Source organism: Anneissia japonica, unplaced genomic scaffold, assembly GCF_011630105.1.
Source record: "Anneissia japonica isolate Jap-2015-1 unplaced genomic scaffold, ASM1163010v1 scaffold640_len1575945_cov177, whole genome shotgun sequence".
Lineage (NCBI taxonomy): Eukaryota > Metazoa > Echinodermata > Crinoidea > Comatulida > Comatulidae > Anneissia > Anneissia japonica.
Genome location: NW_022684376.1, coordinates 1,298,073 through 1,325,238, shown reverse-complemented (window position 1 = coordinate 1,325,238; position 27,166 = coordinate 1,298,073). Strand labels below are relative to the sequence as shown.

General features: G+C 33.9%; 1 protein-coding gene across 1 annotated transcript; it reads right to left on the bottom strand.

Moving 5' to 3' along the window:
• Positions 1–1,470: 1,470 nt before the first annotated feature.
• Positions 1,471–26,459, bottom strand: LOC117105788. Its single transcript, XM_033247070.1, has 14 exons — positions 26,315–26,459; positions 25,065–25,191; positions 24,439–24,474; positions 21,195–21,361; positions 20,238–20,339; positions 16,677–16,746; positions 14,194–14,310; positions 12,518–12,748; positions 9,829–10,074; positions 7,789–8,031; positions 6,830–7,081; positions 6,038–6,166; positions 5,435–5,503; positions 1,471–4,480 (listed from the first exon to the last, which is right to left on the bottom strand). Exons 2-14 carry the CDS (start codon positions 25,186–25,188, stop codon positions 3,630–3,632), a joined length of 2,637 nt encoding a protein of 878 aa, XP_033102961.1. The 5' UTR covers positions 25,189–25,191; positions 26,315–26,459; the 3' UTR covers positions 1,471–3,629.
• Positions 26,460–27,166: the final 707 nt, after the last annotated feature.

Genomic DNA, 27,166 nt, shown 5'->3' with positions numbered 1-27,166 from the left:
AATAAAGTTTATACGGGCAGTCTTTTTCACTACAACCATTTATGCAAAATAGACATGCAAGACTGGAGCACTGATCTCTACTATAATAGCTGTTATAGTACTTCCATAAGTAGGCCTACAGCGAAACGTGCCCCATGCTGTTACTATCCCATTTACCAGCAAACCCTTTAAAAGGGCATTCAGGCGGGTTGGTGAACCAGGTTTTTCCAGAATCTTATCTCAATAATCCAATTAAACATCAAAGAAGAATACCTCTACTTAAGAGTCATTATCACAGCAGGCATTGCTGTTTCTCAATAAATTACCAGTATAGTATTTAAAAACCAGGCTGGAAAATTTTAAAAACCTGTTGTTCAAAATAATTTGGCATTTTTATTAACTTATATAATTTCAGATAAAAATCATAATAGATATGCTTTTGAATTTTAAAAATCAATGGCTTATGTTAGAAGTTACAACATGGTTTTTTATTTAATTGTGCTAGTCATCTTATGAACTATTCACAACTAATGAGCCTCACTGTTAATCTTGTTACAAAATTCCCTGAAGCAGTAGAGATAAGAAGAGATCGGCAAAACCTGGTTCAAAATTGTAAAATTTGGTAAATGGTGAAGTTTCATCATGAAACCTGGGTCACAGTGACTGAAAAAATCCTCAAACTAAACATTATTATAGACCTACAATTCTAATAATACCCTAAAGGTAAACCCTATTTACCAAAAACCTTGAAAGAACAACACACACACGTCTGGACTTCACGGGTTCTAGTAACGTTATGCTTCACGGCGACTAGTGCGCCCTCTCATGTTGGCCCTGAAGTAGCAGAGCTGCTGATATGGTAGAATAGCTGTTATAGTAGAGATCAGTAGATTGGACTTATGAGTTGGACATTTAACTGAATCATGACAAATGGCTTATATGTCCAATCTGAGGAACGTGCCTACTATTTTAAATAAATTAGGTAGCAAGTTATATTTTATTTAAATATTCAATCAAGAAAATAGGTTAAAAAGTTGATAAAATCATATAGCTGTTTAATTTATCATCCTAAATACCTACAAGGCTCTACCTTTTGGGGACTTGCATTCATCAGTGGTGGCTCCAGGGATTTACACTCAGAGGGTCCGACATGACTGAGAGGTGGGGTCCGAAAACCAAGGGTCCGACTGAACCTCAGTCAGGGTCCCAGTATGAAAATCCCTGGTAGACTTCATGGGTAGAGTTTTGTGGCTTAGTATGGCCAAATTGTGCTTTTTATACCATGTTATTAGGCATTAGCAATCAAAAGCATGTAGTTTTGATAGGCAAACTATTTTTGGTGTAATAACCTCATTGTGGCGTCGCACGTGTCAAACGGCCTCCCACCGCTGGCTACACCACTGGTATTCATTCCACCCATTAGGGCCCCTACAAAGCTCCTCTGTAGAGGACCGGGCCACTAGGATAAACACATATGTAAAGGGTGATAAAAAACTTCATTATTTGTTGAATAAATATAACATAATCATTTAAATTAAGATGTCAAACATACTTTTAAAGGCTTCTGTAACACAACTGAAAGTAGTAAAAATATGCAAATATTATGAATTTGCGGGAGATAGTTTATTTTCAGGGGGACTCCCGCAACTTCCGGGATACATGAACCCCTAGATGCAATAGGGAGTAATACCGCATTAAATTCCATACCTTTACCTAGTAATTCACTAATGCCCTAGAAAAACAATTTAACAAATTTAGCCATGTGCCCCAAACTATTTCCTATACTTACATACTTATATACATTCCTATTGTATTTTAACAATTACTGTTAGTATTCAACCACCAGATTTAGCAAGATGTTAGTTTGAAAGCCTAGGCCAAGATTAATAAATTCAAGGTATAATATATACATAGGCCATAGTTGAGGTAATTAAATATATTTTTTGTTAAAATCAAGTTATTTTTTTGTCAAGGGTGTCATAACTTTCACATACAGAGAATTTAAATATACCAGTTGGTCCTTCCAGCATTATTTCAATCAAATCAAGTGTATAAACAGATGAGAAGACATAACTAGAAAATCTCTGATTATTTTACACAAGTTGTGTTTAGTTCCCTGTAAATCCTGTTCCAAGACACCCAGGACCCTGTGCATTACAATTTGTTTTGGGTCCCAAAAATCCTGTAAAGGCCAACATCTCAAAATCGCATGAAAACCGACCATTTTGGACGTGTTTTTTAAGCCATCTCCGTTGATATTCCACCAATTTTTTTGGCTGTTTCAGTAACATGTCCACAATTTATTTAGAAATAATGTTATTTTATTTATAATTTCTAAATCGATTTTGCTTTATCGAATCTTTTCTTTACTGCGAGCGTATCCGAAAACCCTGTGTATAAATGTTGGCTGTTAATCTGAAGCAACCTAAAATATGCGGGTCAGCTTTCACAAAAAACCTCTCACTCGTGGCCGTTTCAGTATCAAAAAGAGAATAAATCATCTAAAATTAATTTCATTGGCTTTTTTTAAAAATCTGAATGCGCATTTATCATATGTAGAGGTGCGACTTGTTAAAATTTGACAATCTCTAATGCTAAAGAATGGGAAGGTGAGTATTGCGTGTTGAAAAACTATGATTTCTCTGCCAATATTTGTCCGAACGACATGATTTTTGTTTTAGAGGTATAAATAATAATTTCTCTATTGTACATTGTAAAAATATTAGAAATCATAAAGCTGTAGATTTCAGTAACTGTTGAACTATTATAAATTATTTTCAGAGGTAGGATTTCGGTCGCCCTGAGGTTACGCCAAGATCAGCGGACCCCACCATTATACAGTTTACGTCCGGAAGTAAAAAGTGCCTAGTTCCATGAATTTTACTATTCAAGGAAATTCCTATTTAATGCTTGATTATACTATACTGTAGTTTAGGCTGCATATAGTTTATTCTATTATGGAATCTATACTCTACTTGTTAATGAGAGTGCTTTGGAGAATGTCACCTATAGTTAAAGCAGTATGGTCTAATATGACATGGGGGTCATTCAGCAATCACTCAATCGTAATTCGATATCCCTTGAAAACTACTTTTATGCGTAGCCAAACATTCAGTCCAAAATCCTAAACAAATTGTAATGATAGGAAGGCAAGTATCTTAACCACCAAGCTATTCAAATCCACTCCATGGGTTCCACCCACTCGTCTGTTTTAATTTCTTCTATCATCTACCAAACAAACAATTCAGCAAATTGCTTTGATATAAATGATAGGCACCACATTTTTGTACATCATTAATTACTTGGCCTAGAACCACACTAAGAAGAAGAGAAGATCCAAAGGCAACTCGACAGATAATTATGTCTATAAAGATAAGACTGACTAACGTCCAGCAAAATTTGGAAATGTTCTGGTGTTCTGTGCACCACTTCGCAGAAAAGCTGAAGAACATAACAAATTCCAGAGTAGTTTTGAGAAGCACCTATAGTCTTGCTTAAATGGTTGGACACTGGATGAGTATTTCTATGATTATCTGGAGAATTATAATCCAGAATGCTTTAGTGTGCCATGCTGTCAGTCATCAGATCCCATGATACTTATTTCCAAAAGAGACACCAGGATTCCAGATCGATGGCTGTTACTTAAGTTTCTAAGGAACCTGTGGTACTAAACCGTTTGAAGCCATAGAACCAAAGCCTGAAGTGTTAATTTGATCCTGACATAAAAAGCTTTCTTTTACACTTGACATATCTCCAAATTTTGTGAGGGCCTCAAGCTGAGCTAACCCATATGCCATATCACTGTCACAAACACAGGCAGGGTCATTTCTGGTCATACTACTGTTCGTGAGTGCTGCATCAGAGTCCAGTGTATTCCAAAACCAGTTGTTGTCAGTACGGATCAGCTGTTTCATTCTGTTAATTGCATTCAAAAAAGACTGTCCTGCAGTTGTCTTGAGTTTCTCATTCATGTCGAAAACAAGAAATGATCCATCGCCATCCTCTTTGGCTATGTCATGGAGACGAAAGAATAAGTTTGGAAGGTCTGTGAGAAGCTGAAAGACCACCAGATGCTTCAGAGGATCAGGAATGTACTCTAGTTTGGTATAATCAAAAAGAGAAACTAGATATTTTGACTGCAATTCAAGTGACAAGTTGCGCTTATCCCCGGCTATAATTTCCAACGCTTTAATAAAGACATCCCTATATGTGGAATGTTTAACAGGGCAAGGTCGGTCTCTTATATACGCATTCCAAACTTCCCATGCCCCATAGGAAGAAAGAAACAAAACCTTTGAGGCATCATTCATCTCCTTCGAGATCCAGGAACTGAGAGAGACTATGTCAGGTGTATTCCAGTCATGGATGATGACGTCAACTCCACAGTGAGCTTTCAAGAATGTAGCAAATGTCAAAACAACCTCTTTGTGTTCCTTCACATCATCAAAATAGATGATTAGTAACTTAACTGAATGGACATGAATGGCCATCTGATTTGGATCTGAAAGAAAATGGGAATATTAAGTTGAATAACTATCAAAAATAACAAAAACAAGAGAACAAAAAACTTACTGTTGTACAAACTTAAACAATAATTGAACTATGCATGCACAAAGTTATTCTACTTTCAGAAAATACCTCTCTGCAATACTGTATTCTGTTTGTCTTTTTTTTAATCAGAATTATGCAAAAACTAATGAATGCAGACAATCATTGTAGTGCTATGTGTAAAAACACTAGCCTAGAATTCATTGTAATACATACATGACATGGCAATACATACAAGTTGGCCACACAAACCGAAAAAAAAAAACTCAAACACACCGTGCACTAATGAAAAATTAAGGTATGGTTGGGGATAGGAAAATAACATTAGTGGTCGTAGTGATGATGTTACGATTGACATCATAAAATATAGTGATTAAATATTGTATAGTATTTAATGTCGGTATGAGTATGCTGAAACTTGCGTCTAGAGCTACCCAATTCAGACTAAACCATATGTTTAAAATTTGTAATGGTACCCGCCCATACTACTTAAATTATAATTTTACTAAATTATCTAATCTTCATCGTCACAAGTAATTTTAACTTTCATGTTCCAAAGGCCAATAGCAAAATCACTTTCTATTATACTGGAATCCATGATTAGAACAGCCTGATGCAATAAAATCCAACTCTAATTACAGCAATTTTAAAATTCAGGTAATAGAGCATCTTTTGTCATGCCTTCCCTCATTAGTCAATTAATTGAGTGAAGAAAATCAATAAATAACTAAGACAGTTCGATCACTCTGGAAATAAACCCTGTGTTTGGATTTAGAGGGTTTATCTCAGATATCAACAAAGATGACTTGCATTCTCTTCTGAGTTTTGTTTCTTTGTATACTGTATATACAGGTATTGTGTTGTTGTTGAGTTGATATTGAATAAATCAAATAAAAATCAAATGTACCTCTAAATTCCAAACATGGACTCTTTGGTAGCAAGTCAAACCTTGTATCTTCATGTGCTTTCTGATAACCTAGAAAATTATTTAAATATGAATGTTACAAAAATTATTTCAATATGAATGTTACAAAAGTGATTTAAATGCTATCAAATTGATAATAAACAAATAAATAAAATGTTTCTTCTCAATCCATGCAACCAATACACACGTCAAAACTTTTTTCATCTAGCAGCACAACTCTCAGTTCGACCATAAATTAAGTTTGAAAGTGAGAATTGTATGACAAGATTTTATGTTGGAAGGTAGAGAATTTCGAAATTATTTTTCATATAAAGTGGATAGTTAGATAGTTGTTACTAAACATTTTATAAACACGACATAAGTTAAACAATATTACCCTATCTTTAGCACTAAGCAGTCCCAAATCCTATGTGTGCTCTGATCCCAGATTTTTATAAACATGACAATTTTATTTTAAGTAATTTAAAGTTGAATTTTATATCTTTTATGAATTTAAAAAAAACCAACATGGAATTAATAATCTGAAGCACATCAGCAATAGTGATACAACAACAGTTTTTTGCAAGAAAATACATAAATACTCACCTTCGCTAAATTTCTGAGGTCTCAAACGACAATACCTGTATAAACAACTTATTAAGCACAGAAGAAAAATGCCACCAACTACTCCGGTGGTTACAGCAATAGTAAAATTACTTGTCCTTTCCTCAGCAACTAAGAAAGAGAAGAGACCATGATCTTGTGTATGAATGAAGATTTTCAAACAATGTTTTAAGTAGGGGGATACCCCAGTGTGCTGGTCCATCCAGCCTCTACTGTGGATAGATAAGAGTAGCATTGTACCAGTTCAGTTTAGCACAGACACAAAGAGATCCTTAGGGGAAAAGCAAGTTACTCTTAGAGCTAGTTCAGTGACACCTCAAGCGCTTTGAGACCATTTCAGTATAAAGCACTATGTTAATCTATCCTCATTATACAATAAAGCTATACCGGTCTAACATAAACGGATTGGTGACAATTCAATTCCTTCAATTGCTGCCCAACTTTGAAATGGTCTGCTAATTCTCTCAGGTCTTGCGCTTCGCTTAGGCAGTTCAAAGCCCATCTAAAAACACACCTATTTCAATAGTTTCCTCTCACCTAAGATCTTATTTGTTTTATTGTTTTGTTTGTTCGCTTATTTTTCTAACAAACTTTTTGCTTCAAGTTATTGCCTTATTGCATTATTTAAGTTTGCACACTTTGTTTGGTTCTATGCACTCGTGGGGATTTTGTTGACTTTAGCGGATAACAGCGCATCGTAACTGCAAGGAAAAGAGCTTTACAAGTAAAAAAGTAACAAGTACTGTAGAATTTAAAAAAAAAAAAACATCTCACCTTTAATAATGACATCAAATGAGCAGATAGCTGTGTTCCCACTATCATCAGTTGCTGTGTATGTCACCGGCGTTTTACCCACATGAAACATGTTACCAGGATTATTGGATGCTGTAACATTTGCTACTCTCACATTGTCAGTTGCAAATGGAGCTGTCCAAAACATGGGACACATTTCTTGGCCAAGAGCTGTCTTGTTACTGATGCTAGGTTGCAACTGTTTGCAGCCATGGAATGTTGGAGTCTCATTATCTACAGTATTTATTACAAGAATAAACATTTTAATTCCATATTCAGGCCTTTATTGTCTAAAAAATATTTGAGCAGCAGGAGCCAACATTTTTATTTCAATTTAAAAAGGAACTGGACATCTACAAGTTTTTTTTTCTCGTCACTGGATACTGAATCAACTATTCACAATTTACAACATTCTCAGTTGTTAAAGCTCTGACCTGAGATTTTATTTGACTAAAACATGTGACATGCCTAAATATGGTCATGATGACATCACAACATGACCAGAAAGAATAGCTTTTGCTTAGTATAATGTCTTTGAATAATGTTGTTTTTATATAAATAATTGCTGATGATTGGAACTCCCCTTTGAAAGTGCATGAGTTAGCTATTTGGAGTTCTTTCAGGCCAGCATTTGTAACTTAGTTGCTTGTACTGTATTTTATCATATTTTTCACAAACATGTAAATTGTTTTTGTATTAAAAAAAAAAAATTTTTCATAATCTTACAAGCTTTGTTAATTAACATCAGTAGTTAATGTGCACTTTGAGTAATGCCATTGTCATAGTGCAACTGAACATTGGATATTGCACTATATAAATCCATGTTGATTGATTGAATGATGGATTGATTTGTGACAAAATGGAATTGAGAAAAAAGTATAACATCAGTTAATGAAGCAAAGCAAAACTTGAAAAGCTGAAAAATTAATATACAATCATACCGTAAACAACAACAGAAAATATACAGCTGTCATCATTTCCCTGAAAATCAGTAGCAGTGCAAGTAACGCTATTTAAACCAACATTAAAAGATGAACCAGAAGATGGAGTACAAGAAGATGATAGACCAGTGTCAACGTTGTCGGTAACGTCAGGGTCATTCCAGGTCACAACGCTGGTTGATAGGCCTGGATCCAATACTTGTCGGATGTCTGTAGGACAATTAACTACCGGTCGCACATCATCTGTTTAAAAACAAAATGAAAAATACATTCATTACATTCTAGTAACTACAACTAAATTCAATTCAATTCAAAAACATTTATTCCCTTCAAAACGTAAATTACAATCTTCTTTGAAATGTAACAAATAAATAAGATAAATATATGAAGTGGGCACAATTCCTAAAAGCAGAGCTTGTGATGGATGTGCCCAAAACATTGAAAAAAAAAACTTGAAAAGCTTAAAAATTAAGATACAATCATACCGTAAACAAAAACAGAAAATATACAGCTGTCACTATTTCCCCGAGAATCAGTAGCAGTGCAAGTAACGCTATTTAAACCAATATTAAAAGATGAACCAGAAGATGGAGTACAAGAAGATGATAGACCAGTATCAACATTGTCGGTAACGTCAGGGTCATTCCAGGTCACAACGCTGGTTGATAGGCCTGGATCCAATACTTGTCGGATGTCTGTAGGACAATTAACTACCGGTTGCACATCATCTGTTTAAAAACAAAATGAAAAATACATTCAATACATTCTAGTAACTACAACTAAATTCAATTCAATTCAAAAACAATTATTCCCTTCAAAACGTAATCTTCTTTGAAATGTAACAAATAAATAAGATAAATATATTAAGGGGGCACAATTCCTAAAAGCAGAGCTTGTGATGGATGTGCCCAAAACATTTAACAACAAATTAATAAAAAGATGACAAACATTTTTAATGATAATAATAGTAATGATAATATTTTCAATTTAGAAATGAAAGTTTGTTTGGATGATGAATATTATTATTATCTAATATTATGTTGAAATAAGTTTTTTGTGTTTGGGAATGTGGAGTTTATTTGAGATTCTGGTACTATAACGGTCATGTAATTCATTGTTAAGTGTAAATTTAGAACATAAATAAGAATTGAGTTTAAGCTGTTCTTTTATATACAAAAGAACATTGTTGGAGTGTTTTGAGTTAAATTAAAGTAATGATCAACATAGAGACAAATATGAGTACTCAGTATATTTGTTCATTACTATGTCTCCCTTATTTCTGCCCTTTTTGATTGTTACTGTTTTTCACGTTTTGTACATTTTTCTTTTGTATTTTAATGTTGTAATGTGTCCTCCTGCTTTCTTATTCTAATTTAACTGGAGTTTTTTAAATATTTTAAACATATTTAATATTAATACTTCAAATTGTTCTGTACATTTTAAATTTTCCTTAAATTTGTAATAAAGTTATTTTTATAAAGAATAAACAGACATTTTTTACTAAAGAGATGCAAGCCAAACATTAAAAAAAAATATCAATCAATTAATCAAGATGAACGTTTAAAGTGCCAAAATCTATGGAAGAAACAATGTTCAATTGTGTTTCTTGTAGTGGCATACCTAAAAGTATTGAAATGATGCTTTAGTAATAATCTAAGTGGAAGAGGGGGCACTAAATAAGAGATGATATTTTAACTTAACTTAAATTTTTGCTTCAAACTTTTCTAGTGGGGGTGACTGGAGGAAGAAGATGACAAGCTTTTTTTTTTATGGGGTGGGGGATGTGCACATGTTCTCCCACACACACCCCCTAGATACATCCGTGTATGTCATTGGCAATTAGTGGTTGCTCATTGGCTTGGTGTTAGGCTTTGAAGTGAACATTTAAATTAGATAAACAATACTTAAAATTTTAACTGCAAAATATTTTGTCTGAAGACCTCAAGAGGCCATGTACAATGAGTAGGGTTCTGACAGGGAAGGATATTTATCAAGTGTTGTACATATCTGTGAAATATCTAATCTTTTACACAATCTTACCAAACACATCAACACCAAATATACAGTACCCCTCATTTCCCACATTATCTTTAGCAGAACAATTAACATCAGTTAAGCCAACATTAAATAATGAACCAGAAGGTGGAGTACAGATAGCTAGAAGATCAGACGTGTCAATATTGTCGGTAACTGTTGGGTCACTCCAGGTCACTGTTGCCGTTGACTGCCCTGGATTTGTGCCTATTATGATGTTATCAGGACATATCAGAGAAGGTGATCCAGCATCTGTTAAAATACAAAGTTGGAAATCAATTACAGTTTGCTCTCCAATTCGAGACTCCTCCATTTTCGTGATCCCACTCTAATTTAAGAACACTTTTTCAAAGTACCAATAATCTTCAATCTGTTAATACACAGTTAACTCTTCTCCAATGGACCTTCCAAAGTGTCAATCAAAACCTAACAACTGACCAATCAGAATAGTGTCCGCTGGTCCCACAAACACGTATTCTTGAACTTTACATTCACCATTCCGGGGCTTATTTGACTGGTTCGTTTCCTTAACGATTTTTCGTTGAATATTATCTTTATTCAGCTGGTTCGTATAATAGGCTTTGTTGAAGTGTGTTAATTTGCAATAAGTTATCCATGTGACTATACCAAACATGGCTGATTGGACAGTTTAGCAACTACATTTGTGTTAATATAATTTAGATTAAATTTCAGAAATTAATAATTATATATTTACTCACATATTTAAAAAAAAATAATTGTAGGCTAACATAATTCAGGAACTATGTGAAAAAGTTTTTTTTTGCAATAAAACTAATCTACCGCAAGTCGAAGCAACCTTGATTACGCTAGCGTGTATTGTAGTAACTACGCAGCCATTTTGTTTTGTTGAGCATCTACCAGTTTTCTATTCGTATGGTCGTCTTCATTAAGAAAGGTTTTACCACTGCGCAGGTAGGCGTGGTGTAACGAAGAACGACCAGTCAAATATGGCCAATGACTTATAATTCTTTTTATTTCCTTCATATCCAACAGCAAACATTCTTGTCACATGATGGACCAATGCTTTATAAACTAAGTTTCTTTTATGAAGCTTAGGGAGTGAGAAAAAAATCCTGCAGTGACAGGATGTAAACCCTGGACCCTTGGACGGAAAGCATTAAATCAGGGGTATGCATAAAAATCGGTCAGAGGGCCAAATTGAATTTTTGATTTAACGCTGAGGGCCGCATCCAAATTTTGATGGTTCCAGTGTACTTCCAAAAACCTTCATGAACTGCTTTTATACCACTTAATTATCAGTTTTAAAATTACTTTTTATAGATCATCGGTGTCGGGCCATAAAAAAGGTTTTTTTTAGCAAAGGCAGTTGGCTGGCCGCACACATAGGGTTTTTAATTTGCTTTTGCGGGCCGCGAAAAAATTACTGTTGGGCCGCATGAGGCCCGCGGACCACACTTTGCCCACATGTGCATTAAAAAGCATCTTAACCACCAAAATACACAGAATTGATAGAAGGAAAAACCATAAAGAATAAACCATTAAAGAAAACATTAATTAATAGTTAAAAAAGCAAAAATACCAGTAGTTACATTCTCTGAAATAGATGGACAACCATAATACTGTAGTATAGTAATTAGCATGTATAGAAACATAACACTGAAAGCATGCCGGGCAATTAATCATTAGCCAAGGTTTTTTTTATACCTTATTTTGTGAACTTATTTTTTTAAAGGTCCTCAGAGGAGGGCAAAAAAAAATTAAAATAAAATTCTGTTTTCTTAATTAGCAAATGGTTTTGCCAAAAACATCCAGACGGAGGCGAAAATAAAAATAGAATTTTATTGTTGAATGTAAACAGATTTCAAGGCAGCGGTGGTCGTAATAAAAATAAAGAAAAAAAATGTCTAGTTTTTTGTGGCGGTTGAGTGCACTAATTTGCCAGAAATAAAAGTTATTTTTATTCAAAATCATCAATTGACGGGCGGGCGGGTTTGCAAAAAAATTTATAAAAAATATACTAATAAAAATAATTTACTAGTACTGTAACAAGAAGGAGAGTGGTAAGATATTATAATCATAATTTTTTGATTAAAATCACTTCCAAATTATTTCCCAAGTATTTGGAAATGTTTTCATTAAGTAACATCAGGTAGGGTAAAAAATCACTCCTATCATATATTAATAAACAAGACCACTATGGGAACGGTGGTTCATATACAAATGTTTCATTTATAGAATTATAGAATACACTACAGTAAGTTATTGGTAAAACGTTCGAGGACAAATAGAAGCAGTTGGCATTTCGGTTGTGGATTATGGACTCCCAAACTAGAGGTCAGGGGTTCGAAACTCTCACTGTGCAAGTCGCCTGTGTCCTTGGGGAAGGCAATTATCTATGTTTGTCTCTCTCTACCCAGGTGTATAAATGGGTACTGTATAATATGTTGTGGCATTGAATGTACTAGACTTCCCAGGGAGCATAGGAGGTTTGTGCTGGTTTGCCATTGTATGTTATCCATTGACCAGGGGTAATAACACTCAGTGCCTTTGACCATCCATTTGGAATTGGCACTATATAGTTACTTGGCATTATTATTATTATTAGGGTTTCATTTTAAAATATCTGCACAAAAAGATAATACATCAGTAAATTGTGTGCACATTTTAATGTCACCTACAAATCAAGCATAATTAAGAATTACATGTGGCATACCATAAACTTCAACAGAAAATATACAGCTCCTCATATTTCCAACATCATCAGTAGCAGAACAAGTAACGTTAGTTGTACCAATACTAAAATCTGAACCAGAAGATGGATCACATTCGAAAGCAGCTGAGATATCGGTGTCAACTGTTGGTTCATGCCAGGACACTATTGACTCCTTTTGACCTGTGCCTTTAATGATGTCAGCAGGACAGGTCAGTAATCGTGGATGTTTATCTGTTTAAATACAAAAAAAAAAAATCAACAAGCCACTAGTGGTGGATATTTATCTGTTTAAATACAACAAAAAAATTGTCAGTTAACAAAACTTCTGTATAGTAATAATTCTCTTGGTTGAAAATGACTTGACCTTTCCAGAATGTCAATAACTTAAGATTAACAACTTTTTCCATTGTTAAATCTGGACTAACACTATAGGCCAACATAAATTTGTTAAATATATATACTGTAGTAAAACCTTGAATAGAAGCCCAATGTGCATAATCTCGAGAAGAAGCCCATCTTGAATTGAAGCCCCCTCTTTAGTTTTCAAAAGCAGCCTCGAAAAGAAGCCCATGGGCTTCTATTCAAGATAGCATAATTATGAGCTTTTTTTTTTCAAGATAGTACACATACAGTGCACATGACTTTTAAACAAAGAAAATAAATTAAAGACATGCTTGGTTTATAGTTTAGTTTAGGTGATTTAATGCCGGGTAATACACTCCATGATATAGATTAACGTTACAGTCGCCCTATTTATTGTTATATAGAGTACTGTAATTCCCAAAATTTACAGCATTCGTTTTGAAAAGAAGCCTAACTCTTTATATTTCAAAAGTAGCCTCGAAAAGAAGCCCATCCAGATACCAAGTTATTAATAATATTTGAAATATAATAATACGAATAAGAATATAGACAAAAGACAAAAGAGAAACATGGTTAAAATTTGGGTAAAAATGAAAAAAAAAAATACATGAAAAAATACAAAAAAAAAAATATATTGCACAACAGATCAAACAAAGGGAAAACATTAGTTATTTTACAAGATTACATATCTGTAAAGTAAAGTATCACACTATTTTTTTTTTACAGAACACACAGCCCAGTTGTAAAAATAGTGTTTGGAGTGTTAACACAGGTTTGGATCATATCATTATAAAGCAAGTTTCTGTTCAAAAGAATCATCCTTTTTATCAATACAAGGGAGGTCACAGGTATTAGAATATGTACTGGCAAACATAAACAAATATCCTTTAATGGGGTTTTAATATTTAGTTCTGCATGGAAGCAATAGAGGAACACTTTCTGATATTATTAATTTCATTCTCATATTTCATTTAAGAGTAACTGTTTAATTCTTTAAAAAGTTAAACATAAAAATGCTGATTGTTCATAATTTATATTTCTTCCTCTTTGATTTTCATTATTTGCTTTTTATTTCTTGTTTCGTTTTGTGAAAATGTCAGAATAACGAAGCCAGGGATACAATGCGCCGTAAGACGATCGGCCGACAAATTCATCTCCGCTCTCTGTAAGCACTTGAGGATGTGATGCTGTATGCTAATTGCAGATGGCAAACTAAATAGATTGTCATTTAAACAATCCATGTGCGTGCTTCCTCGTGTTGTGTTCTTTCTGTTGAACAATGTTAACTGACAACTGGCTAAAATGTCACTTACCAACACATTTCCCTTCATGCTCAAAGTAGGGATCGTTGCAAATACAGTGGTAGTTCTCGGTGAATCCAACAGGAATACAGGTGCCATTCTGGCACATATCTGCTTTACATGGTGAATCTGATAATAAAATCAGGAATTTTACATATACAAATACAGGTTCTCCATCTAATTCAAGACCACCTCCAATTAAAGACCACTTTTCTGTGGTCCCAAATTAACAAATGTGGCAAAGACAAGCCAAACCAGTCACTCGTCGCAAATCGTGTTTCAGAGAAAATGGCTAAAACATGCTGGAATGTCAAAGTTTTATAAATCTATTTTATTGTACAAAACTAACCTTTATATATCTACACATCATTCTATGCTGTTATTTTCCCCATTTTCAATGTTAAAACAATACTTTTTAAGGATTTAAAGATAGTTTCTGCATGAGAAATGCCTGAAATCATAAACTTTGACGGCTAATTTCTCATTGTTCTTTAAACAGCTGTGTGGTTAAACGCTTGTAACTTCATAAGGAAATGTCCAATTTGAGTGATTTTTTTACCATTTTATAGCTATTATTTTACTATCTAACACTGTATTAATAACTAAAAATCGATTTTTGCGACGAGTGACTGGTTTGGCTTGTCTTTGCCACAAATGTCTTATCTTTATAATTCTAAAGCTGCTAACGACCATGAAAACCTTGGTTAAAAAAGTGGTTTTTAATTGGAAGGAGGCGTGTACTTAATTGTACACTAAAAATTAAGTACAGGTGGTTCAGAATACTACGGCTATTACTATCTAAAACTCAATAGAATCTGACTATGTGAACGGATTACTAAGAAAACATACTTGTGTTAGAACGTTTTACCTTATTAAATTTTATGGTAAGTATTTACCATAAAAACAAATTGCCAACCAAAATGATGGAATAGACAGAAAAAAGTTAGGATTTTTAACCTTAAATTATTATACTGTTAACATCTGCTTCAGAGCATATTATGAAAGTACTCCAATTACCTGTTATGTTATCATTATCTCCGCCAGGAGATATATGTTTTCAGTCATGTAACTTTGTGTGTGTGTGTGTGTGTCACATTAAAAAAAAGAGTCAAAAAGACCCAAAAACCTATACCAAAAGTGGAAATCGTGCCCCTCTTTGAAATAAAAACCGTGTGAGTGAGTTACTGTGCGTTTTTGAAGTGGAGTGAAGTGAGGTGGGGTGGTAGTGAAGTAAATTAAGAACATATTTTGGAAGATATTTATTTTATAGAAAGGGATTAGCGGTGGGTGAAGATATGGTCTCTATACTGAGTGCTCTTGTTATTATCCTTCATATTATTTTTATATAGTGCCTTTTCTTTGTAAATACAAAGTGCTTCCTTTTCCCTAGTCACTGGGTCTTTTACTGTATCAAATTAAATACTATTGTTAAATGCTACTCTACTGTTAGTCACCACCACCAAACTGATAAAATAATATTTTACTATACCTATAACAATCATTTAAAAAAGTTAATTGTTAAAGATATTATTGTCCCATGTAAAACACAAAAATATTCATAAAAATTAATTTTTTGAAATTAACTTGCTTATTTTTATCATTATCACATTACATTATCTACTTGAATTAGTGTATTTAAAAGCATCTGACCCTGACACATCCATTCACTGGAAGTCTATTACTATAAAAATCAGGGTACACATTTTTTTTAGTTCAATAATTTCCATGCTCAAGTTAATAATTTGTATACTGCAAAATGAGCAAGTTAATTTAAAAATTATTTTTTAATGATATTTTGTCATGTTCAGGGGACAATACATTTTTAATATTTTATTCAAATCATATGAAAAATAAAGAATATAATTTACCTGTTCCATTTGCTTCTTTTTATTGTATCAAATAATATACTCTAAATGCTATCCTAGTGAAGTGTTAGTCTCCGCCACCAAAATTGACAAAATAATTTTTACAATACCTATAACAGTTATTATACTGTTTTTTTGCTTAAGGGTGGTAATTTCATTGCCATATCCAGAAATCTGAACATAAAATGCAAAAATGGTATAACATGCTTTAAACACAGAGAAACAACAGTAAAAATGATTTAAAGATACACTGTCTGCCAATAAAAAAAAAATCGGAAAAAACACCAAATATTCAATTGAAATTTTTAATGGCTTATTATTAAGTATTAAATAATAACATCCAAATATATTTTTTTTTTAAATGTTTTTGCTGATATTTTACTACAAAAATCCTTAAATATATTACCATATTACCAGTCAATTTAAGGGTGTTTGCACAAGAATACAACAAAAGATATTTTAACTGTCTGTTAATTGAAGTTTTTCTCTATTTCAAATCTTTAATTGTATGTTAATAATACTCATAAATGTTAAGCTTTTCAAATATGGAATTAAATTTTACGATTTTTTTTTAGCTCATGCCAGACAGTACATCTTTCAACAAAAATCTAGAACAACAATCAATATTACCATATACTTGAACAATTGGAAAGCTTGTAGTTTTACAGCTACAGTGTTCATCTAAGTATGTAGGTCTCAGCTAAAACAAACAAATGAGGCATGAATATTCATGAAATGGGGCTTTCCATACCAAAACCAACATTCAGCGACCAAAACAAGAAAATTGACATTACACCATATTCATATTTGCGACATTATGAACTTCAAAATGATAGGTCATTTACTGGCATTGACTTACTACAACTAAAGTGGGGTTGTCATTGTTTTTATATGTCATTGTTTTTATCTTTGTATTATTTTATGTGAATGACGAAAAGAAAAACGACATGATATTTTTGTTACTTGTACGGGCATTTATTATGCTCCTTTTCCTTGTGGTATGTTATACAATAATTATGAGAAAAGTATTACAGCAGTGGTGTATCCAGGATTTTTCAGGGTGGGTCGTATCGTAATTTTTTGGACCTTTTCAGTGGGACACAGGAAAATCGATTACAGCGCCACCAGCTTGAAGCAGATGGCAGGCTCAGTTTCAGAATTGCTGGAATTGAGATAGATTACGTCACGCAATTGCCAATGTCTTTGGACTCACTGCTGGTACCTCATCAAAGCTTTTTCATTTGTCATTGTGAAAAGGCCCTAGAAAAAAATGTCTTTGGAAAAAATGTGGACCTTTGAAATTTTTTTTTTTTTAGGGGGGTTGGAAAACCTTAACAACCCCCCTCCCCCCTTGCATACACCCATGTACATCTCCTCTGTACTAGAAATATACATCTCTGCCACATTCTCATGCTAACAACAGTTTGCTGGTTTTGGAATGGCAAGCCTTCAATGTACTTCATGCATAGTATTGTAATTGTACTTTATCCAGCCTATAACTATGATTTCGCAAGTGGTTTCCCTATAAGAGCCAAAGTTTTAGGGGTGCCTAGTTTCGGCACTGGTACACTGAACTAAAGTTCATACGGTATTTGTATTAACGTGATTTTATAGGTAGATTAATAATTAGTCTGCCTATAAAATCATGTTAATATTCTTTCATAATAATTATTATGGCACATGAGTACTACTTCTGGCAGGCAATTTTTTAACGGCAAATTGGTTCAATGCATCAGGCCCATAGGCAGGATGTTTGATAGGGAGGGTGAGGGGAATTTTGGGAGCAAACTATAGCCTTAGGCTGGGGCCGCCCATGGCCCCCAATGGGGCCCAGGAGCAGAGCCCTGGTTGGGGTTTGGGGAAGTTTGGGGAAGTTACTACTGGCAAATGAAATTCAATGTATACAAAGCATTTTGCAATATTTACAAATGATTTTAGTCAATTATAGTTACTATACAGTAATAGCTTTAAAAAAAATGGACCTTTTTGAAATTTGGAAATGGGGGGGGGGGTTCACGCACTCTGCACCCCTTCTCCCTGCCTATGGGCCTGCACTGGACAGTGTTAATACTTCTCCGGATGGATCAAGCATGATTGATATTAACTGACAGAAAGCTCTCATCAAAATGATTTTGATTTTGAAGACAGAATATACATTAAATATGCAATTATATGATAATAACAAATAATTATGACAATGATTTAAGATTAAAAGTCTAGTTAAGTTATTAGTAACAATACGTTAGATCAAGCACAATTACACTCAGAGTGTTACTTAAATGTTGCAAACATCACCTCATGATATTTTGGTGGGATAAGGGAAAATGTATGTGTTTATAAGTTGGTACAGGTGATGCTCCCTGGCTGGACCCTCAGCTGGACCCTCGGTTGGACCCCGGCTGGACCAGAAAAAATATACACGCTATGAGCATTACCATAGATGGATACTGCCACAAAATAAATGTAAATTAATTATCATTATTTAATATTATTATCATTGAATATTATTAAACATTAATATCATTAACTTACTATTATCATAAAATTATATTGAGTGATAGTATAAATAATATAAAGCAATGAATTCTATAAAGCACTTTTGTAAAGGGCACAGTCAACCCATAACCTAACCAAATTTTGATAATTGCAGTCAGTGGTAAAGGGATTGAGAACCAGAGCTCTAATGTAACCTCATCTAATACAAAATATCACATCTACTACCATGCGTATCACCTAGGTATGAATCCAAATCTACTCTAAAATAGAAATGAGCATGCATGCGATATAGTAGTACAATTAGCATTCCTTATATGTAACACGCTTCTCTTATACCTAGAATTTGAAAAGTCGGAAAACGTGTTTCTCGACATACAGTTGCCTCATTGTAAAAGTCAAAGCAAACAGGGTCACTACTATCTGAGAATGGCTGCATCTGTATTTAAAAAAAAGTTTCTCACAGTAAAAATTGAAATGCATAGAATTACAACCTAATTCATTGATTGATCTATTGATTGATCAATCCATTGATCTATTGATTGATCTAATGATTAATCTCATGATCTGTTGGTTTGAGCAATTGGTTGCTCTACTGATTGACTGATTGATCTATTGTTTGACTGAAATATCGATTGATCTATTAATTGATCTATTGGTTGATCTATGATTGATATATTGATTAATCTATTATTTGATATATTAATTGATAAATTAATAATCTATTGATTTATCTATTGATTGATATATTGACTGATTGATACATTCATTGATCTACATCTACTGATGTAATCTGTTGATTGATCTATTGATTAATTAATCCATTTATTGATCTAATAATTTTTATATCATTTGATTGATCTATAGATTGATCTATTGATCTATTGATTGATGAATTTTTTAAATAATTGATATACTAATTGATCAATTGATTGATCTATTAATGTTAATATTATATTTATGTTTTGTACATTTACATTTGTGTTAAATATTGTTCAGACTTTGACTCAATTATCTATTAATTGATCTACTGATTGATCTATTGATTGATCTATTAACAGTGGTGTATCTATTGATTGAGCTATTGACTGATTGATATATTGATTGATCTACTCATGTATTAATCTGTTGATTGATCTATTGATTAATCTATTGATTGATCTAATAATTGATAAATTGGTGATTGATCTATAGATTGAACTATTGATTAATTGATTTATTGATTGGATGAATCTGTTGATTTCTGTGATTTATTGATTGACAGATTAATATGATTGAATGACCTAATGATTGTCTGATTAAACTGTTGTTGACTAATGATCTATTAATTGGTTGATCAATAATATACTGATCAAGCTATTGATTGATCCATCAATTAATCTTTATCAATCAATTAGTTGATCTAGAGATTAATTGATTTGTAAGTTGGTTTTTGAATGATGGGTGTGTTGTTACAAAATTCATTGTATTATTCTAAAGCCAGCACACAGCGTTACAGTCGGTGTACCCATCTGCGCTCTGTGACTATGCGATGGCGTCTGCTGTCAGCAGCAATCTGATTGGATAGTCATTAGCAGCAACTGGTCGCACGCACCTTATCACAATCGGTATTTATAGAAACGCAACGGCCGTGTGCCAGGCTTTCAAGCAATCAGACAGAAGTGACAATTATATTTGTAAAACAATATCTTCACTCACATTAACCTGGTACGTTCCAACATATGTAGCATTAGTAAAATTCACTGTGACAACATTTTTCAATTCACCATTAATGAACTTGGGTGTTGCTTGTGAACTTTTCTGTAGGAGAAAATTGCACTGTACATTAAGCTCTGCCACACTATCAAACTTATATGCTGAACCTTAAAGATCTCTAGGTCCCTGGTTCAATTCCCATCGCTGCCTCTCCTTGTCTTTCAGCTGGAGGGCTGAAATACAAGTTATAATAGCGCACCGTTTTTTGGAAGAGACGTTGGTCCGTGTGCATTTATGGCCCATGTGCATGTTAAGAAACGCAGTACACTCTTCGGGAAAAAAGTAGGGGATTGTCTCCCGGTGTACTGCCCAATTACCACCAGAAGGACCCCACTGGAAATAAGTCTTCTTTTAGACTTTCGTGGGCTTAGTGTTTACACCGAATAAACCCAATCCAATCCGTTATTCATAAACTACATATTAAGCCTGTCTAATAATAATAAAAATAATAATTCACATTGCTGGGTTTTCTAAGCAGCGAATTTCAACTAACGGTCTAAAACACTGATATATCCTAGATCAAGCTATGCAAATTTGGTTTGCCAGCTGTTAGGCAAATTAGCCTGTATTGTTTGTACAGGCGTAACAATTAAAAAAAAAAATAGAAAAAAAAAACAATAACAAAAATTTAAAAAAATAAATTTTGTTTTTACTCATTTTGCAAAACAATTCTGCCAAAAACAAAGGAAAAAATAGCATATAATTTAATTGTTCAATTTTAAAAAATGTATGACGCACTAAAAAGGATTATAGTAAGGTTCCCTCAGGCATTTGATCGTGATCCTATAGTGCGAGTATTTTTTTGGGGGGTTTTGGGGGGGGGGGGGAGAATTTCATGCTAGCATCCTACAAATACAAGAAATAGATGAATTTAAAAAAAAAAAAACACTAAATACTTACTACAGATTTATAACCTTTATAGATTAATTTAAGGTCCTCAAATTTGGAAATAAATAATATATAAGTTTCAAGTCCGCAGGAGGGAGGGGCCACAGCAAATTCAAGAGCAAACGATCTGTACCAAGTTGTTATGTTTACATAATCCGAAGTCCATCCAGTGGCATCTTCTGTTATAGTAATAAAAAAATGTTATAAAAATAATGGATCTGTCTCTTATACACATCTAGATGTGTATAAGAGACAGGGATCTGCCCATGTGCTTTAAAAACAAATAACTTGAAAAAAGCACTTTGTTAAATTTTGTATACTATAAATACAAAAAATAAAACATGATGAAAAGCTGCACATAAAAGTAGTCCTAAATTGCTATTAATAATAATTAGGTGAAGTACCCTAAAATTGCGCAAAAATTCTGTATTGACAAGGGCTTCAAATAGCCTTAGACAAGACTTATTTTATACCTTGTTTCGCGAAGTTATATTTCTAAAGTCCAATTAAAATGATGCTTTTTAAGTTGCTGATTACTGAAGTATTACATATGTTTAACAAATGAGTGGTAATAAAATATTTAATTTTTGGTTTATAAATATTAAAAATGACAGTTTAAAATATTAGTAAAAGGCCGCCCACTGGAGATATTCATTGAAGTGTGAGTAGAGCTGATGACGTAGAGTCGGTATAACAATCACAGCCATCCTGTTTATGTAATACAAACATCGTATAGCACGACATATGAAAGAGGTTCAGTTGGGAAGTACCCATCTAAAGAAGGAAGCAAGAAATGGAGCAGCTTTATTAATTTAAGCCACTAGAAAGCAAATTTGAAGAAAGAATTGAAGACCAGGCTTTTTTAAAAAAACAAAATCGATTGGGCAACACTAATGAATTTTGAGCACTATACTATACTGTCCTACTCTAGGCTCGACGGACTAGGCCTAAGCAGAGTAACAGCACGAACACTCGTCAGCGTAATATGGCTAATATTATTAGTAATAAAATACATTGTTTATCATCTAAATTAGCTTACAGTCTGTATATTAAAGCTTATTTTGCAAAGTTTTTACGTTACAATGTAACGTACGAATCTGAAATTTGATGTATTGTAGGCCTACACGGTCTACGCCTACGATGATGATAGTAAACAAAGCCGATTCGGCGATCATCATCAAGTCACATTGTAAATTGCCTGGTTGTTTTTCATGTTATCGACTTCAATAAAAAGCTAAATTTATTATTTTGGTTGTTATTATGTTGATGTACAACCGGTGTGATACTTACCAATATACAGGCCTTGAAATTGTAACGAAAGGACCATGGCAAAAATTGACGACGCAAGTTTGACATAGTTCCTCGGCAGTTTTTGTATTTTGAGTCTCAGCAGGTTTCAGACAGTATATGATTATACCCATAAATTCGTGGTTTACGAAAATAAAATCTTTCCAAAATTATAAGTGTATTTGTGAAAACAGGAATTTCTATTCTTTTAAAACCCTTTACTGAAGAACACACGATCAAATCGGACAGCAAATAAAAGCACATGCGGAGTCCCCGAATTGGTTCGCACGTTACGACTCAAAGTTGAACCACGAAGCGGGCCACGAAGCAGGATTGACTTTTGTGTTGATGTATAATTTTACTGTTTTAATAATAAAAGTAATTTAACTTCAAGGTACAGTAGTATAAAATTCAATCATTAAACAATTATTAAATCATTGTGTTAAATTTTCAAATATAAGTGATAAGCTAGAAATATTTGTACTCTTTTCACTCCTCGCGTAATTTTTTAATGACTACACTTGAAGACGACGTTGTACTGTGTATGAGGTCTACGTCAAAAACATGCAGCAATTCCCTCCTAAAACATCGTTCATTTATCACAAAAATCAAAACAGCATCTAAGCTTAAGCCTGTATTTTATTGTAGGATAAATCATCACAACAAAACAAATAAAATTTAAATTTCATTCAAACACTTTATTAACGTCGTCACAAAACGTCCAAACACCGTTAAATCAGGTCGAGTTGGCCCCGTTCGAGCGTCGGCGAAGAACATCTGAAGGAAGACCATGTTGTAGCGAACATGTGAGAAGTATGCTTTGAAGCAAAAAGTAAACAACCTCGTCCCTCATAACATAGCATAAAATATGCGTGTATATATTTTTTTAAGATACTGTAATTAAACCCCTAATCATCACTAATATTAAGTCAAAACAAATTTGTGCCGAGCGGCCCCGATCGAGCGAAGAACATCGAGAAAGACGTAGAAAGCATGTGATCCACCTTACTACGACGTATTCTAGCAAAAAGTAAACAACCTCGTCTGTCATAATAACATTACAGGCGTGTATTTTGTGTAAGATATTTAATCATCTTATAATAAAGTAAGTAAAAACAAATAGTTTTAATGTTTTATTAAAACACATTTGCTGTATGTAGCGAGTACAGGCTCCGTGGTATGGGGTGAATGCAGAGAATAGAGCCTAGCTAGGCCTACGCCTACTCGCATCCTCGCTCTTACGTTGTGGTCATAATGTGATGCCGACGCTAATTTCGAGGGCTCCTAATATGTTTTGAATGTTTATTTAATAATTACTCTCCAAATTTCCAGGGATGATTACCCTAGGCCTTAACTGAAAATATCGTAAACCCGTGAATCCTACTATCTAATATGCTTGTGTTGCCAAGAGTCGCGATCCCGCGAACATCCTGTGTTATGTTGTACCATGTGTATGTCATATCCGGTAAAGGTCAAATGTGGGTAAGATTCAGAAGGCAGAGCTTAGCGATACAGAATTCATTAAAATAGGTGATTCAGAAAAACATGTTATCTAAAAATAAAAGGAAAGCCATCGATATATATTTATTAAATAATTCTTTATTGTTTTATGACGCTTTAAAAGTAACTACAATATGTCATTTTAGTTGGACTTTAAAGATCGTCAGAGGAGTGCGGAAAAAAAATATAAATTTATTTTTGTTTTCTTATTTAGCAAATGGTTTGGCCAAAAACATCCAGACGTAGGAGAAAATTTTTGTGGTAGCGGGTGCGCTAATTGGCCAAAAATAACATTTTTATTTTTATTCGAAATCATCATTATTGGCAATCGGTGGGTCTTGCCTTATCTGAAGTAGTTGTAAGATCCAGTCACTTAAAAAGTTGGCTCTACTACTAAGTCATGAAGAATTTGGAGATTCCTCATGAAATGCCTTATTTTCCTATTTTTATCCAAAAAACCTATACTTACCCTTTTTTGTACAATTCACAACCGAGAAAATCAATTCTATAAATATAAAAAAGAGAATTACTCTACACCAGCAGTTCTCAAACTATAGGTTGCGACTCAAAATTAGGTCGCCACATAATTCAGAGGGTTGCGAAACTCTTCAGGATTATTTTATTTTATATTCTGCCACAGTTTGCCATATAAAAAAAAAAAAATGCATTCTAGCAGGGTCTCAAGTCTCCTGGAACTTTTCGGGAAAATTATATTCAAATTTAAGTCTGAGAGGGCCATTTCCGACCATCTTCTTTTCAAGATAGCATAGGCTTCTTTTCGAGATTGTGTAATAAATTGAATACAAGCTTGGTTTATACAAGTAGTTTAGGCGATCTATTGCCAGTTAAATACACTCCATGAAACATTGATGTTACAGTTGCCTTATTTATTGTTTTATAGTACAAATTCACAAAATTTTCAGCATTCATTTTGAAAAGAAGCCCACCTCTTTACTTTACAAAAGTAGCAAGAAGCCCATCTCGTAAAGAAGCCCATCCAAATTTTTGCAAAAAAAAAAAAAAAGCCCTCGTGCTTTGAAACATTTCCAATGTAAAGCACTATATAAATCTAACTACATTGTTAATGGTACTTACTAGGGACAGTGATAACCTTATACCATTGTGTAGTTTTTAGTTCTTTAGTAGGAATTGGTGATGCATCCACCTGTAAGAGGTAGCTACTGCCTGGTGCAAGGTCAATGCAATTGTACACAAACATTATCTGAAAATTTTAAAATATCTGAAATAAATCTGATGAAAATTCAAGGGCATCAAGAATTTATATAGTGGCACAAATGCATTGAGTGGCTAAAAACAGCCAACCTTCCACCCTCTGCAGGACCCCTACCAACCACATGGTCCTTGATCTAGTACCCTGACCAAAAATAGCTTGATACTGTAACAGAATTTGGGGTTTCCCCAGGGTCACCAAGGTGATGAGAAATGGACTAATCTAGATAGGAAGTGGAGAGTCAGCCCAAACCTAGTTTAACCAATTAAACTGGCCTTCCAATGCCCTGTTGTTTTGGGCAGTACTGTACATGCAAATTCTACACAAGTTGAGTACAGTTAGAAACAGGGTAAGGTTGATACTTGTGAATTCGTCTGGGACGGTTGCATTGACTTCCAGTAAAGTGGGCTGATCCGTAAGGTACTGCAGCCTGTTTGGGATTCTATCTGTCTGCCCCTATTATATTATTGTAATTACGTAGGAGTAATTAAGGGTGAGTGATATCAAAATTGTACTTGTTTACAGAATAGTACGTACTGAAAAGAGTTCGACTCAATGAGAGTGAGAATCTTGAGTTTGAAGTTATTATTTAGTTTATTTGTTATTTACTGTCCAGGGCCCATAGCTCTGGCTGAACCTGTGGTCATCCTGACAAGGACCAGGTCCGTTACAGTACACTACAGCATAATATGTCCCTGACATCGACTGTATACCGTATTATATCCAATAGCCGATTTTAAAAGGGGCCCTAAATATTAAGGTCTGTGAGTGCCATTTCCGGACATCAGAGGTGCCGTAATCATAAATTTGTTATCTCAGCCCCAACCCTTGTAGGGCCTGGGGTAGTACTGACCCTACCAGTGAAGGTCCCTCCCTGGGCTCTCTCCCTTTGAGTTCCACTGATATAATATCATTTTTATTTCATCCTTGAAAACATTTAGAATACAATGACAAACATGATTAAAAAACAACATCTAAAATCCCACAATAAAATTGGCGACCAGGACCTAAAAAAGGCCCTCCGTCTCTCAAAAAGCGACAGGGCCCACGGCCACATTGTTATGCCACTACATATAACAAGACAAGAAATATAAGCTATATAATAGGTATTTACCTTTTCATGGTCACCGAACGTTTCAGGAGACAAACGCTTAGCAAACTGTAGGTTATAACATCGATTATTGCCACCCGAAAAGTCAAACAAATGTATCACGATTCCTCCTAATTCCCACCAGTATACTAAACTCGCATGCAAATAAAGAAATAAAGTAGAATGTAAATCATTTGATAAAAAAAGCTGTAACTATGTCATGTAACCAGCTCACCCCCCTCATACAACTGACACACCTTACAGTTAAGCAGTAGTGGCCTTGCAATGGGGAAATTTGCAGAGTTGTTCATAGTATATTCATGATAACACCATGTTGAGGCATAGGATTATAAACATATATAATCAATAAATAAATGATATACAGTAGAATGATATAATCATATCAAGCAAAGCCTCTTCAATGAAGGTATGCTTTTTCAGATATATAAAAAAGTTCTGCCAGAGGGATTTGAACCTGCGACCTTTTCCTTTCCAGGTGAATGTCATACGAATAGACCTTGGAAGCTTGTTAGTACAGTATATATCACAGATTCAATGTAGCCAGATTATCTGCTAAACTTGATCAACTGATACACACCCTCACACAGTAGGGGGGACTAAGCCGGCCCAGCCCAGGTACCCTACAAATTATTTTTAAAAATTGAGAAAAACAGAAATTTATATTCAAGTTTAAGTCTGTGCCATTTATAATAGAGATGAAATAGATGAAGAGATGCCATAATCATAAATTGTTCTGGTCTGGACTCGTCACTGGCCATACAGTAGCCAAAGAAAAGGCTGGAACGTTGAAGCAGAAATTACAGTCAATAAGAGTTGCTGAGCACTTTGAACATACATACATGTGAAAAAAAAAAA

What these genes read in the sequence shown, in the direction of transcription:
- LOC117105788 (XM_033247070.1), bottom strand. Translation starts at nt 25,188, where the DNA reads ATGTTTGTGTACAATTGCATTGACCTTGCACCAGGCAGTAGCTACCTC. An exon ending in ATAAAGGTTATAAATCTGTA is followed by an intron (nt 20,340 to 21,194) that starts GTAAGTATTTAG and finishes TTTCTCCTACAG; the next exon opens with AAAAGTTCACAAGCAACACC. An exon ending in TCCAATTGTTCAAGTATATG is followed by an intron (nt 14,311 to 16,676) that starts GTAATATTGATT and finishes TTTTATTATCAG; the next exon opens with ATTCACCATGTAAAGCAGAT.